The following is a 12,155-nucleotide window of genomic DNA, read 5'->3' on the forward strand; positions in this document are numbered from 1 at the left end:
AATTCTGTTGAAGATCATCCAACAATGGTTGTAGTGGTGCATTGACAGCAGCTACCAGAGGTTCAGGATTCAGAAGTAGATGTGGAACACGGGCTATCATTTTTGATGTCAGATAGATCTTGTCTCAAAGGTGGGAATAAGAGAAAAATGTTAACTTGTTGACTATACCAAGGCCTTCAAGTATGTGGATCATTACAATCTATGAATTGCCTTGAAATGAATTGGAACTCCAGAATGCTTCATTGTGCTCATGTGAAACCTGTACATGAATCAAGAGATAGTTGTGGGAACAGAACAAGGGAATAGTGTATGATTTAAAATCAGGAAAGGTGTGTGTCCTGATTATATATTCAATCTGAGAAAATAATCAGAGAAGCTGGCTTATGTGAAAAAGAATGTAGCTATCAAGATTGGAGAAAGGCCTATTAAGAATTTGCAATATACAGATGACAACCCTTGCTTGCAGAAGCGAGGAGGAATTGAAGCACTTTCTAATGAAGATCAAAGTTTGTAGCCTTCAGTATGATTTACAACTCAGTGTAAGGAAGATCAAAATTCTCACAACTGGACCAGTGGTTAACATCATGATAAATGAAGAAAAGATTAAAGTTGTCAAGGATTTCTTTCTTGAATCAATAATCAATGCTCATGGAAGCTGCAGTCAAGAGATCAAATGATACCTTGCACTAGTTAAATCTGCTGCACATGATCTCTTTAAAGAGCTCAAAAGCAAGGACGTTGGACTAAGGTGCACTTGACCCAAACCATGGTATTTTCTATTGCCTCAGATGCATGTGAAAGTAGGACATTGATGAAGGAAGACTGGAAAAGAATAGATGCATTGAATTACATATCTGGTGAAGAATACCAAAAGTATTATAGACTGCCAAAAGAACAAACAAAGCCGTCTTTGAAGGACTACAGTCCAAATGCTCCTTAGAGGCAAGGATGGCAAGGCTTAGTTTCAAGTTCCTTGGACATGTTGTCAGGAGAGACCATTCCTTGGAGAAGGACATCATGCTTCATAAATAATGGGACAGTGAAAGTAAGGATGGCCTTCGGCAAGATAGATGGACACAGTGGCTGCCACCGTGTGTTTAAACATGAGGACAATTTTCAGGATGGAGCAGGAGCTGGTGGTTTGTTCTGCTGTCCTTCGAGTCACTGTGAGTTGGAACAGGGTTGAGAGCACCTGACAGCAACAGCAACCTCAAAGGATCCCATTTTATTCTTTTTTTCAGAGCACATATTACTTTGTCTGCAATCTGTACCCCCAAGAATGACAGCACACCCAACTTATACCGTTACTGTGCTATTAAGTATGATCGTGTGAGTGTATGAACTAAACCAGACCCACTGCCACTGAAGTGCTTCCGACCCGACAGCATGGAGTGGAACCACCTCTCTGGCTTTCCAAGGCTGGAATATCTTACAGGAGCTGGTGGCTTCATGTTTCTTCTGGGAAAAGTCTGGTGGGTTCAGATCGTGCCCTTGGGATTAGCAGCCCAACATGGCATCCACTCTGCCCCAGCACTCCTCAGATTGTTCTGAAGTCCCTGGTGAGTTGGAAGCACCATGTCTGGATGCTGATGCTCGCTCTTATCTGAAATGGTACTTTACCCAGCTTGTATCTGGGCTGTTAATCTTCCATCGCTAGAAGGTAAGCTCTTTGAGGACAGGAATTTGTATCCTCAACACCTAGAACATGTCCTGGGATACAGAGACACTCACTACTTTTTTGTTGAATGACTTAAAGAAGGAAACAGCTCGACTTCTGTGTCTGGTCTTTCGCATAGAAACTGCTAGCCGTATTGGGCTTCTTTGAGTGACGAGAAGAAGGGCTTTGCTCCAGGGTAGAACAAGTTGCGTTTGGAAGAGATCAGCTAGTGCTTCCTAGGCAGATGTTGGGCACAACAGATGTAGCTGGGACGTTAGAACCGCCTGTGAGCTGCCATCTTTCCTGCCATATTTAACTCTTTCTTTTCCTGTTAGTGTCTTGTTGGATAAACGCTTCAGAGCCGAGTGTAAGAATTATGGCGTCATCATTCCATACCCACCGTCCAACCGCTACGAAACTCTGCTGAAACAGAGGCACGTGCAGGTATGGAGAAGCACAGTACAGATGGAATGGGCAGGAGCAAGGAGCTATGAAGTCAGTGCAAACATATGAAATGGGGATTGCATCCTGGCCACCCTACATATTGCCCCAGTGTGGATTACTGCGATTATCACATGGGCCATGGTCTCAGGGGAACAGGTTTCAGAAAACGACTGCCATCATTTGTCAATGCAGCCCAGATTAACCATTGGCTTTCAAAGACTGAGAGCTTCATGTGTATGCAGATGACAAAGGAACCTAGTCAACTGGTAGGAAATTTATCCCAGAAGGGAAGTAGAAAAGACAAAAATCCTTGGGAGTGTCCACTGGACACCTAGTAAAGTACAGAGCACACAGCAGGTGCTCAATAAATGTTGATTGTTATCTAGGTAGCATCAGCGATAGTGTCCATAGGTACCCCAGTGGAAATTATTCTAAGTAATAATTTCCAGGCTGTAACCAGCCTTCTTGCTTGTAAATTCACCCACATAAAAGTTCAAAGTAGGTCCTGGCCAAGGTAGCCGCTGTCCTCTAGAGACCGTGAAATGGAGCCATGCAGGAAGAAGCTGTCCCTTCCCTTCTGCATACCTCAGTCTGGATCGCCTTAGAGAAGGCCATTCTCCCAAAATAAAATCAGTACAATTAGTATGCTCAAGAAACAGAGCAGTACCGATTTTTACATACAGTCCCCAGGTATTTCAACAATGTTCTTTATCATTTTAAATTCATTCCTATCAGTGCATTACATTTAGTTGTCACATCTATGTGAATCATAAGTAATCTCTCTCTCTCTCCCCCCTCCCTCCCTCTCTCCTTACCTTTCCTCCCTCCCTCCTTCCCTCCGTCTGTCTCATGCAGCTCTTGGGTAGATCAATTGACTTGAATAGACTCATCACTCAGCGCATTTCAGCCGCCATGTATAAGTCCCTGGACCAGGCCATCAGCCGCTTTGAGAGCGAGGATTTGACTTCCATCGTGGTAAGATGCTCGGGGCTGGGGCGAGTTCTACGCTGGAATCACACGGGCACAGAGTTTAGCTGGGGATCATTGCTAGCCTAGGACGAGGCCACTTCAGGAGAAGCTCCGTCTCTGGCCCCCTGAATGGATCAGGACAGCGGAAGATGAGCAAGACTATGGACTTGCCAGGTATTCCCCAGACTCACTGGGTGGGAAGGATCCCCCTGGCACCTCTAGAGCTGGCCGACCCTCAGGCACAGCTGCTTGTCCTTTCTGACTGCAGCAGAGAGCAAGTGAGGGTGTGGTCTAAAGAAGCTGGGCAAGAAGCGGCACCTGGGTGATCTGGCCCATGCTCCAGGCCTTCAGCAAGCCTGTGTCCTAGAACAAAAGATGGGGAATAATAGACGCCAGCTCACAGGATTGTCATAGGGGGAAAAGAGACGTTCTGCGGTAAGAGTGTAGGACAGCCCTTTGAGTCTTAAATGGACAGATGATTGCTTTAGGAAAGGAGCATGAGGGGGCCTTTGATGAGACACCACCAGGGAGAATTCCCAGCAGCAGTTCTTAAAAGGAGTTGGCCCGACTGCCCACCTCAGCCCTGGGTCACTTCCTCCAAGTGACTTTAATGCAGCTCACAGACTGATGGGAAATCGTTGGGCAGCTCTGTGCTGCTTGAGAAATAGGATTGCTCTTTGTTGATGCCACAAAAGGTGAACAGTAAAACGATGATGCTCTCCGAGGGTTAGTGGGCGGGGGGGTGTTTATCTGCATTGTCTAGGTTCCGATGATGCGGTTCTCTTGGAGGGAGGGAAATAGTGATTTTGCTGCTGTTTTTCAAAAACACATCCACAGCCTGTACCCACCCCTTGAGAGGCACTGGGTATGCTTATAGCAGAGGGAACACAAAGCAAGGGAAAACTTGATTTCTCAAGGAGAACCTGCTTCCTGTGACGCCCACACAAGGAGACCCCAGGGAAGCGCTTTCCTAAGTCAGCACGACCTCCCTTCTCTTGGTGGAGAAGCTTCTGCCTCGATAGCAACAAGCCAAGGAACGTGCCCCCCTCAGCCTTCCCCTCCACGCAGAGTGGGGGCGAGGAGGGAGCTTGACCCAGAGCTGGGAGAGGCTGCGGAGGTTTGTCCCTCATTTCACACGGGGAGCAGATAGAGTCGCAGAGAGCTCTGACCCTGACGTTGAACTTCGGCAGTCTGCAGACTCTGTTTTGTTTAGTCTGCCGAGTGTCAACATTCTCAATGTTTCATATTTGAAAGAACTCAAAAAGAAATGCACAAGCTCTGGCGACTGCAGAGCGGCATTCCCAAATGGCAGCAGCTGCCTGGGAATGACATGTAGACAGGCTCGCTTCGGTTTGTTCAGAACCCCACAATGGCCCATTTCATCATGTGTATGCCCGCTCTTCTCTCCAGGGAGCGTGGGGACATAGCGGGTTACACATTGAACTGGTAACCATAAGGTAGGAAGTTTGAAACCACCCAAAGTTCCCCGGGAGAAAAGCTTTCTACTCCTGTAAGGAGTTACCATCTGGGAGAACCATGGGGGGGGGGGGAGTGGAGCTGTTCTCGCCTGTGCCACAGGGTCCCTGGGTCGAATCGACTCAATGGCAGTGGGAGGGAGTCCTTCTCCCTTACGTGAGGTCTCAGAGTTAATCAAGAGTAGCTGCAACACAACCTATTCTGTCGCCACTGAAGAGCTCTTCCTGTTACATGGAAAAAGTTGTCCATTTGAGTAATGCGTCCCCCAGATCCTCGTGCTGGAGCCTGGACGGTGCTGTCGGATAAGCGCTGAATAAGTTGCCAACTGCCAGCTGGCTGGTGCAAACCCACCGGCCTCTCGGAGGGAGAAAGAGGAGGCTTGCTGCTCCCTTACAGATCTATAGCTGGGAGGACCCTCAGATCTCTGTTCATCTCGGGAGTTAGAATTGTCTTCATAATAAGGGGTTTAGTTTTGGAGTTTTCAGCCTCCAAGTCTGAGAAGTCTTCATGGCCCTAAGCTAGGACACTGGGTTAACCCCAGGGCAGCATTCCTGGTTCAAAGCCATCCAACAAGAGAAAAATGAGCCTGACTGCTTCTATAAAGATTAGTCTTGTAAGGCCTAGATAGTCGCTATGAGTCATAATCGACTTGATGACAGTGGGGTTTGATTTTTTCTTTTCCCCGGTTGTGCTTGTCTTTGTTGCCATTCAGTGCCTCGGCTTCACTGTAGAGAGAGGCCAACCTCTCGGCACGCCCTGGACTACTCACGGCGCCTTTAAAGTCTGCCGTGCCTTGGAACACGGAGTTCCAAGTCCAGTGGACGAATGAGTTCTGAGGTGAAGGCTGAAGAGCTTGAATTGCATAACCCAAAGACATCTGCATGCCTTGCTGTGGGAAGAAGCAGGCCCCACATTAGCATGCCTAAGAACTCTCTTCTGTCTCTCTCAGACACATTGATAGGCATACATGAAATCCTTACCCTGTTCCTCATCTGCAGAGTAACAGGGCTGAGTCGGCTTGAAAATAAACTCAGTAACATTAGCTTTTTGTCCCAACCCATGCTAAGCAGTCGGAAAGAAACTGAGTGGGAACAGTCAAGCAAGCCAGGCCCAAGATGCAGAAGCAGAAAGTGAATTTGTAGTCTTGCCCTTCACTGGCTGCGCTAGGTGCAATGGTGGGAAACTATTGTTCTAGACTCCTACCCCTCCCTGCCAGAGCCCGGGCTGGCCAGGCTCCTGTTGTCTCTTATCTCAGCCCAGCCCCTGAGGTGGTCTGGTCACCTTTCATCCAACTCCATCTCCCAGGGGACCCAAGGCTTTCCTTTTCTTAGTTTAGGCACCTGGCAGCCCGGAGTGACAAGCTGCTCCAGATGACTCCTTCTTCCTCTCCCCTCCCCTTCCCTTCGCTTAACTTCTCCCTCCCTCCCGCTTTCTCTCGGTTAATGATTGAAGTAATGCCCAACCACAGCCAGCCAAAAGCACTTCTTTTATTTCCCCACAAATACTGCATGCATCCTGCTGTGTCCGGGGCTCCCCTTCTGCCTGAAGGTGCTCCCAGGTGATGAGCCCATAGCTCTCACACTCGCCCTCTGGGTAGATAGCAGCATTTGCCTGTGGCCTCCTGCCCCTGCTGGCTCTGTGGTTTCTTGGGGCTGCCTTAACGTGGTACCACAAACTGGGTGGCTTGAAACAACCATTCAGTCACTTACAATTCTGGGGCTAGAAATCCCAAACCAAAGTGTCTGCAGGCCACCGCCACCATGCTCTCCCTCAGAGGGCTCGACAGGAGCCTGCTTTTGTCTGATAGTGACCAGAATTCTCGACATTTCTCTCTTGGCCATCGCCTGGTCCACTTCCTTGTGTGTCAGTGTCTCTTCATAGGAATACCAGTTATGTTGGATTAGGACCCAAACTGCAAAGTTAGCAGTTCAACTCCAGCCTCTCCTCTGGAGAAAAATGGGTGGCTGTCTACGCCTGTAAATTGTATAGTGTTAGAAGTCCCATAGTGTCACTAACAGTTGAAATTGACTCAGTGGCAGTGGGTCTGGGTTGGTTTGATAACTCCAGTATGCAGTCAAATGCATATTACTCGTATTGTCTCAACCAAGACCCTCTTTCTAAACAAGGCCATTTCCACACGTCCTGGGGGTTAGGGCTTTAAACATATATTTTGGCGCACAATTGACTCCACAGCAGGTGTCATGTGTGACCCTTGTGCGGCTGAGACACCTACTTCCAGCCCCAAGGAAGAAGGGTATTTGCTTCTTCCTCTTTCGCAGATTTCCAGAGTGATAGCCCTCCTTCTTAGCATGAATGCGGGTCCTGGAACCCACAAACACCTGCTGTATTTGAAACCAGCGTACTGACCTGCTCGGGGCCTCCGTGCCGGTGCGGATACAGTGGCAGCAAGCACCGGGGCATGAGAGGGCCTGTGTGCCTGTTACATGAGCTTGCATAGATGAAGTTGGTGGGCATGAGAATAAACAGCTGCAAACAACTATTAATAATCGGAACTTGGGATGCGCAAAATGTGAATTTAGGGAAACTAGAAGTCATCAAAAGTGAAATGGAATGCACAGAGATGAATATCCCAGGTGCTAATGAGCTGAAATGGACTGGTATTGGCCATTTTGAATCTGACAATCATGTGGTTTACTGTGCCGGGAATGATAGATGCATTGTCAAAAAGGACCTTTCAAGATCTATTAGTGCTGCATGTGGCAGGGTAATATCTGTCTACATTCTGGGGAATCCAGCCAATACAGCTATTATTCAAATTTATGCACCAACTACTAAAGCTAGTGATGCATAAAATTGAAAAATTTTACCAACATCTTCAGTTGAAATGTTCAGACATGCAATCAAGATGCATTGATAATTATTGGCAATTGGAAGACAAAAGTTGGAAACAAAAAGGAAGCCACACGAGTTGGAAACTATGATCCCTGGGTAGAAAAAGCTGGAGAACACGTGATCGAATTCTACAAGACCGACGACTTCTTTTTCACAAATACCTTTGTACAACAACACCAAAGGCAATTATATACATGGCCCTCTCCATATGGAACACACAGAAAGTGACTACATCTGTGGGAAAGAGATGAAGAAGTTCAGTATCAGAAACTAAAACTAGGCCAGGGCCTGACTGGGACAGACCATTATTTGCTCCTATGGAAGCTCAGGTTGAAGCTGAAGAAAATTAAAACAAGAACATCTCAAGAACAGATTTGATGCACTGAACATCAGTGATAAAAGACCTGATTAGCTATGGGAGGACATCAAGAACATCATTCTTGAAGAAAGCAAACGGTTATTTAAGAGAACAGAAAGAAAAGAGCAAAGCAGATGTCAGAAGAAAATTTTGAACTTGCTTCTAATCGTCGAGTAGTGAAGACAACTGGAAGAAACAATGAAATCAAGGGAGTTGACCGGACAGTTTCAAAGGGCAGCTCAAAAAGACAAAGTAAAATAGTGAAATGTACAAAGACCTGGTGTTAGAAAGCCTAAAAGGAAAAACACACCAAACCTCAAACTGAAAGAACTAAAGAAAAAAGTCAAGCCTCAATTTGCACTATTGAAAGATTTCAATATTGGGTAAAATATTGAAAGATGCAGGAATACACAGAGACATTGTACCAAAAATAATTTGTTGACATGCAGTTATTTCAAGAGGTAGCATGTGGTCAAACATCAATGGTGCTGAAGGAAGAAGTTCAAGCTGCACTGAAGCCATTAGCTAAACCAAGGTGGCAGGAATTGATGGAATGCCAATGGAAATGAAGCACTCACTCATCTATGCCAGCAAAGTTGGCCGAGACAGCTACCTGGCCAAGTGACTGGGAGGGATCCATATTTCTGCCCATTAAAGAAAAAAAGATGGCCCAGCAGAATGCTGAAGTTACAGAACAATATCACTAATATCACATGCACATCACTTTTTCCTGAAGATATTTCAGCAGTACATTGACAGGGAGCTGCCAGAAGTTCAGACCGGATTCAGAAGAGGGATATCATTGCTGTTGGCAGATGGACCTTGGCTTAAGCAAAGAACACCGGAAAGATGTTGAGTTTTGCTTGATTGACTATGCCAAGGCAACCTAACAGTGTGGGTCATAACCAGGTATGGATTTGAGAGGAATACGAATTCACAGTATTTCATTGTGTTCGTGTGGAACCTGCACATGAATCAAGAGACAGTTGTGGGAACAGAACAAGGGAATCCTGCATTGTTTAAAGTCAGGAAAGGGGTGCCCCACGGTTGAATCCTCTTATCATGCTTATTCAACTCCATTATATGAAGAAAACAGCATCAGGATTGGAGGAAGTTTAATTAACCACCTGCAACATGCAGATGACAGTACCTTGCTTACTAAAAGTGAGGAGGACTTGAAGCACTTGCTGATGAAGATGCAGAATTGCAGCCTTCTGTGTGGATTGTAAGTCAACGTAAAGAAAATAAAAATCTTCACAATTGGACCAATAGATAATGTCCTGCTGAATGGAGAAAAGGTTGACATTGTCAAGGATTTGTCTCGCTTGGCCCACAAACAACATGCAAGTATTTATACAAGTATTCATCAGGAGATCCAATGACGCATTACATTGGATCAATCTGCTGCACAGATCTCTTTAAAGTGTTGAAGAGCAACAAGCACTTTAAGGACTAAGATGTGCCTGACCCATGGTATTTTTCATTGTCTCATATGTGGAAGCTGTACATTGACTAAGGAAAACCAAAAATGAATCCATGTACCTGAAGTATGGTGCCGACAAAGAATACTGAAAGTGTTATTGAACCGCCAAAGAACTGACGACTGTTTTGGAGGAAACACAGCTCAAACAGTGCTCCTCAGAAGTAAGTACGGCAAGAATTTGTTGCATGTACTTTCATGTATCAGGAGAGACCCCTTTGGAAAAAGCCATCACGCTTGCTAAAGAGGAAGGGCAGCAAAAGAGAAAGGCCCTCCCCAAGCTAGATGGACGCGGGGGCTGGATCACGGCCCAGACAGAAGAAGAGTTGAGAGCGCAGCCCGGGAGGTTTTGTTCTGGTGGACATCGTGCCACTCTGCATCCAAACCGACTCAATGGCACCTAACAACACAGTGCTTAGAATCCTGCTGCCGCATTCTAGATTCAATCGTGCACAATTGCTGGTACTTGACTGAATTTTATCTAAAAATAGCAAATCGATAAGATTTCATCTAGCAGTAAACACTTCATAGATGGTAGCTCCTATGATCTTCTGAAGGGCAGAAGCGCAGCCATGAGTGATCCTCGGCCGCCACATTCTCTGGCTTCCCTGGTAACACTGAGAGACAGGCTTTGTCATCAGCAGCGCAGAACCTGGAAAACCTTCAGCTGACTCAAGGATAAACACGTGGGATGTGGTCTCATTCGCAGAGCAGACAGGCAGCCCCCTCAGCATCATCTGGCAATGCCTTCAGCATCTTAGGAGAAGGGCATGTGATAGCATGTCAGTGGGGTGGGGGGGGCGGGGCCAGGCCCCATGTGTGTGGCTCCAAGCTCGGGGCTTTCTCACAGCTGCAGGGAGGGCTCTGGAAGATGGCCTGTTGACGCCCCAGCTCTCAGCAGCTCTGTTTCTCTCTGGGCAGGAGCTGGAGTGGCTGCTGGAGATCAACCGGCTCACACACCGCCTGCTGTGTAAGCACATGACCCTGGACAGCTTCGATGCCATGTTCCGGGAGGCCAATCACAACGTGTCTGCCCCCTACGGCCGGATCACCCTGCATGTTTTCTGGGAACTGAACTTTGACTTTCTCCCCAACTACTGCTACAATGGCTCCACTAACCGGTAAGGGGTTCCCTGGGCAAAGGGGGCTGGGCCAATGGGTCAGGGGAGTAGCCACTGCCTCCTTCAAAGTAGACCCAGCACACATTGGTTCGTTTCTACCACGGTGTTTCATGAGCCTCTGCTTGGTGCAGGGGCCGCGCTGCAGGCTGGGGTTGCCTCAGTGAGCTCTTGGAGCCCTCAGCAGGGAGCCCAGGGTCAATCAATTACCTTACAAATGTCACAAGAAGTGGACAAGCAGGTGGTGGAAGGTGCACAGAATCGTGAGAGGGTAACAGGGCAATGCGATCTAGCCCTGGACAGGACCTTCAGGAAGGCCTCGCAGAGGAGGTAATGCTTGGGTTGAGAAGCAAAGCAGGAGTGGGTGGAAATAAGGTGACCCAGCAGGAGAGAGATGGGGATGGGCGAGGCTGGCTAGGGTGAACCAACTGCCAAGCATGGGACTTGGTAGCATGAAAGAGAAGGCATGTCACAGGAGGTAGCAGACCAGGAAAACTGCAGGACATCAGGATCAGGCATCTAGGAGCCGTGGGTGAATGCAAGCCAGGAAATGACGTGATCAGACCGTCCTAACCCATGCGTGTGAAACAGGAGTGTCTTTACGGAGCCCACCTACATATGGCAAAATGAAACATGTCTTCCACCACAGGGAACGGCCCTGGGCCAGCCACCAAGGTGGAGGCAATTCCTAAACTCCTTAGAGGCTTGGAACCTGGCTGGAGAGGCGAGACAATGTACACAGAGACCTCAAGCCAGGCGTTGTGGAGTTGCCTCCCACTCACCGCACCCTACAGGTGTCAGAGGAGAACTCGGAAGGGACTTCCAAAAGCTTGTGGAAGCATAGGATTAAAGGAGAATAGAATTGCCCCACAAACTTTCTGAAGCCCACCTGTATGTTCCTTTGGGTTCTGAATGGTTGATTTTCTGGAAGTAGTGTGTCAGACCTTTTTTCTAAGGTGGACTCGAACTTCTAGATCTGGGGTTTGCAGCTAGGCATGCTAGCCGTTTGTACCACCCAGGGAATCCACTACCCTAGTAAGCAAGGGTGCACAAACACAGACACATAGGAGGTCCTCTCCAGATCCGTAAGGAGCTGTGGGGATGCTATGGGTTAGACAGTGGTCTACTAGCCTCAAGCTCCGCTGTTCAAACCCAAGGCTAGGAAATCACATATAGGGTCACTTTGAGTTGGAACCTCTTCTATAGCAGTCTATTTGGTAGTTGATGTAAATAAATATGTATTGAATAGATGGAAATGTATGGGAGGGTTCCACAAAGGGACCTGAACCCCCACACTCAGCAAGGCTGCCTTTTACTTCCCCCGAGGATTTGAAGCACACAACTCTCTTGAGCAGAGGTCAGCACCTGTCAGGCCATGGGCCACATCCAGCCTGCCGCCCGTGTTTGCACAGGCCATGAGCTAAGACTGACCGCCGTCTTTAATGGTTCAGAGAAAGAAGGCCAAAGGAGAGGAAGAATTTTGGGTGACAAATGAAAATTATTGAAATTTTCAAAGTTTATTGAGACGCAGCCATACTCATTTGCTTATATATTTTCTGTGGTTGCTTTTGCCCTGCCGATGTAGAAATTGAGTAGTTGCCACAGGCGTTGTATGATCCACAGAGCCTAAAACATTTACTCTCTGGGCCAGTGTTTGCCAGAGTGAGCAATTCCACTTCCTGGGTCTGAGCGTGGGCACTGTAATGAACCGGGGTCGGGGGGTGGGGGTGCGCAAAAGCAGTACCTAAACTCTGTCCTGGACGATGGCCCATAGTAAAAACCCTAATTGCTAAGGGAGCA

The 12,155-nt window shown here is 47.5% G+C and overlaps 1 protein-coding gene across 3 annotated transcripts in view; it reads left to right on the forward strand.

Moving 5' to 3' along the window:
• Positions 1-12,155, forward strand: part of CYFIP2 (cytoplasmic FMR1 interacting protein 2) — a 137,265-nt gene that overhangs the window by 80,236 nt on the left and 44,874 nt on the right. For all 3 annotated transcript variants that reach the window (XM_075541893.1, XM_075541891.1, XM_075541892.1), the window contains 3 exons: positions 1,993-2,101; positions 2,957-3,076; positions 10,159-10,358. In XM_075541893.1, the coding sequence (XP_075398008.1) occupies positions 1,993-2,101; positions 2,957-3,076; positions 10,159-10,358 (429 nt within the window). The remainder of the gene's footprint in view (positions 1-1,992; positions 2,102-2,956; positions 3,077-10,158; positions 10,359-12,155) is intronic.

Source organism: Tenrec ecaudatus, chromosome 2 (genome assembly GCF_050624435.1).
Source record: "Tenrec ecaudatus isolate mTenEca1 chromosome 2, mTenEca1.hap1, whole genome shotgun sequence".
NCBI lineage: Eukaryota > Metazoa > Chordata > Mammalia > Afrosoricida > Tenrecidae > Tenrec > Tenrec ecaudatus.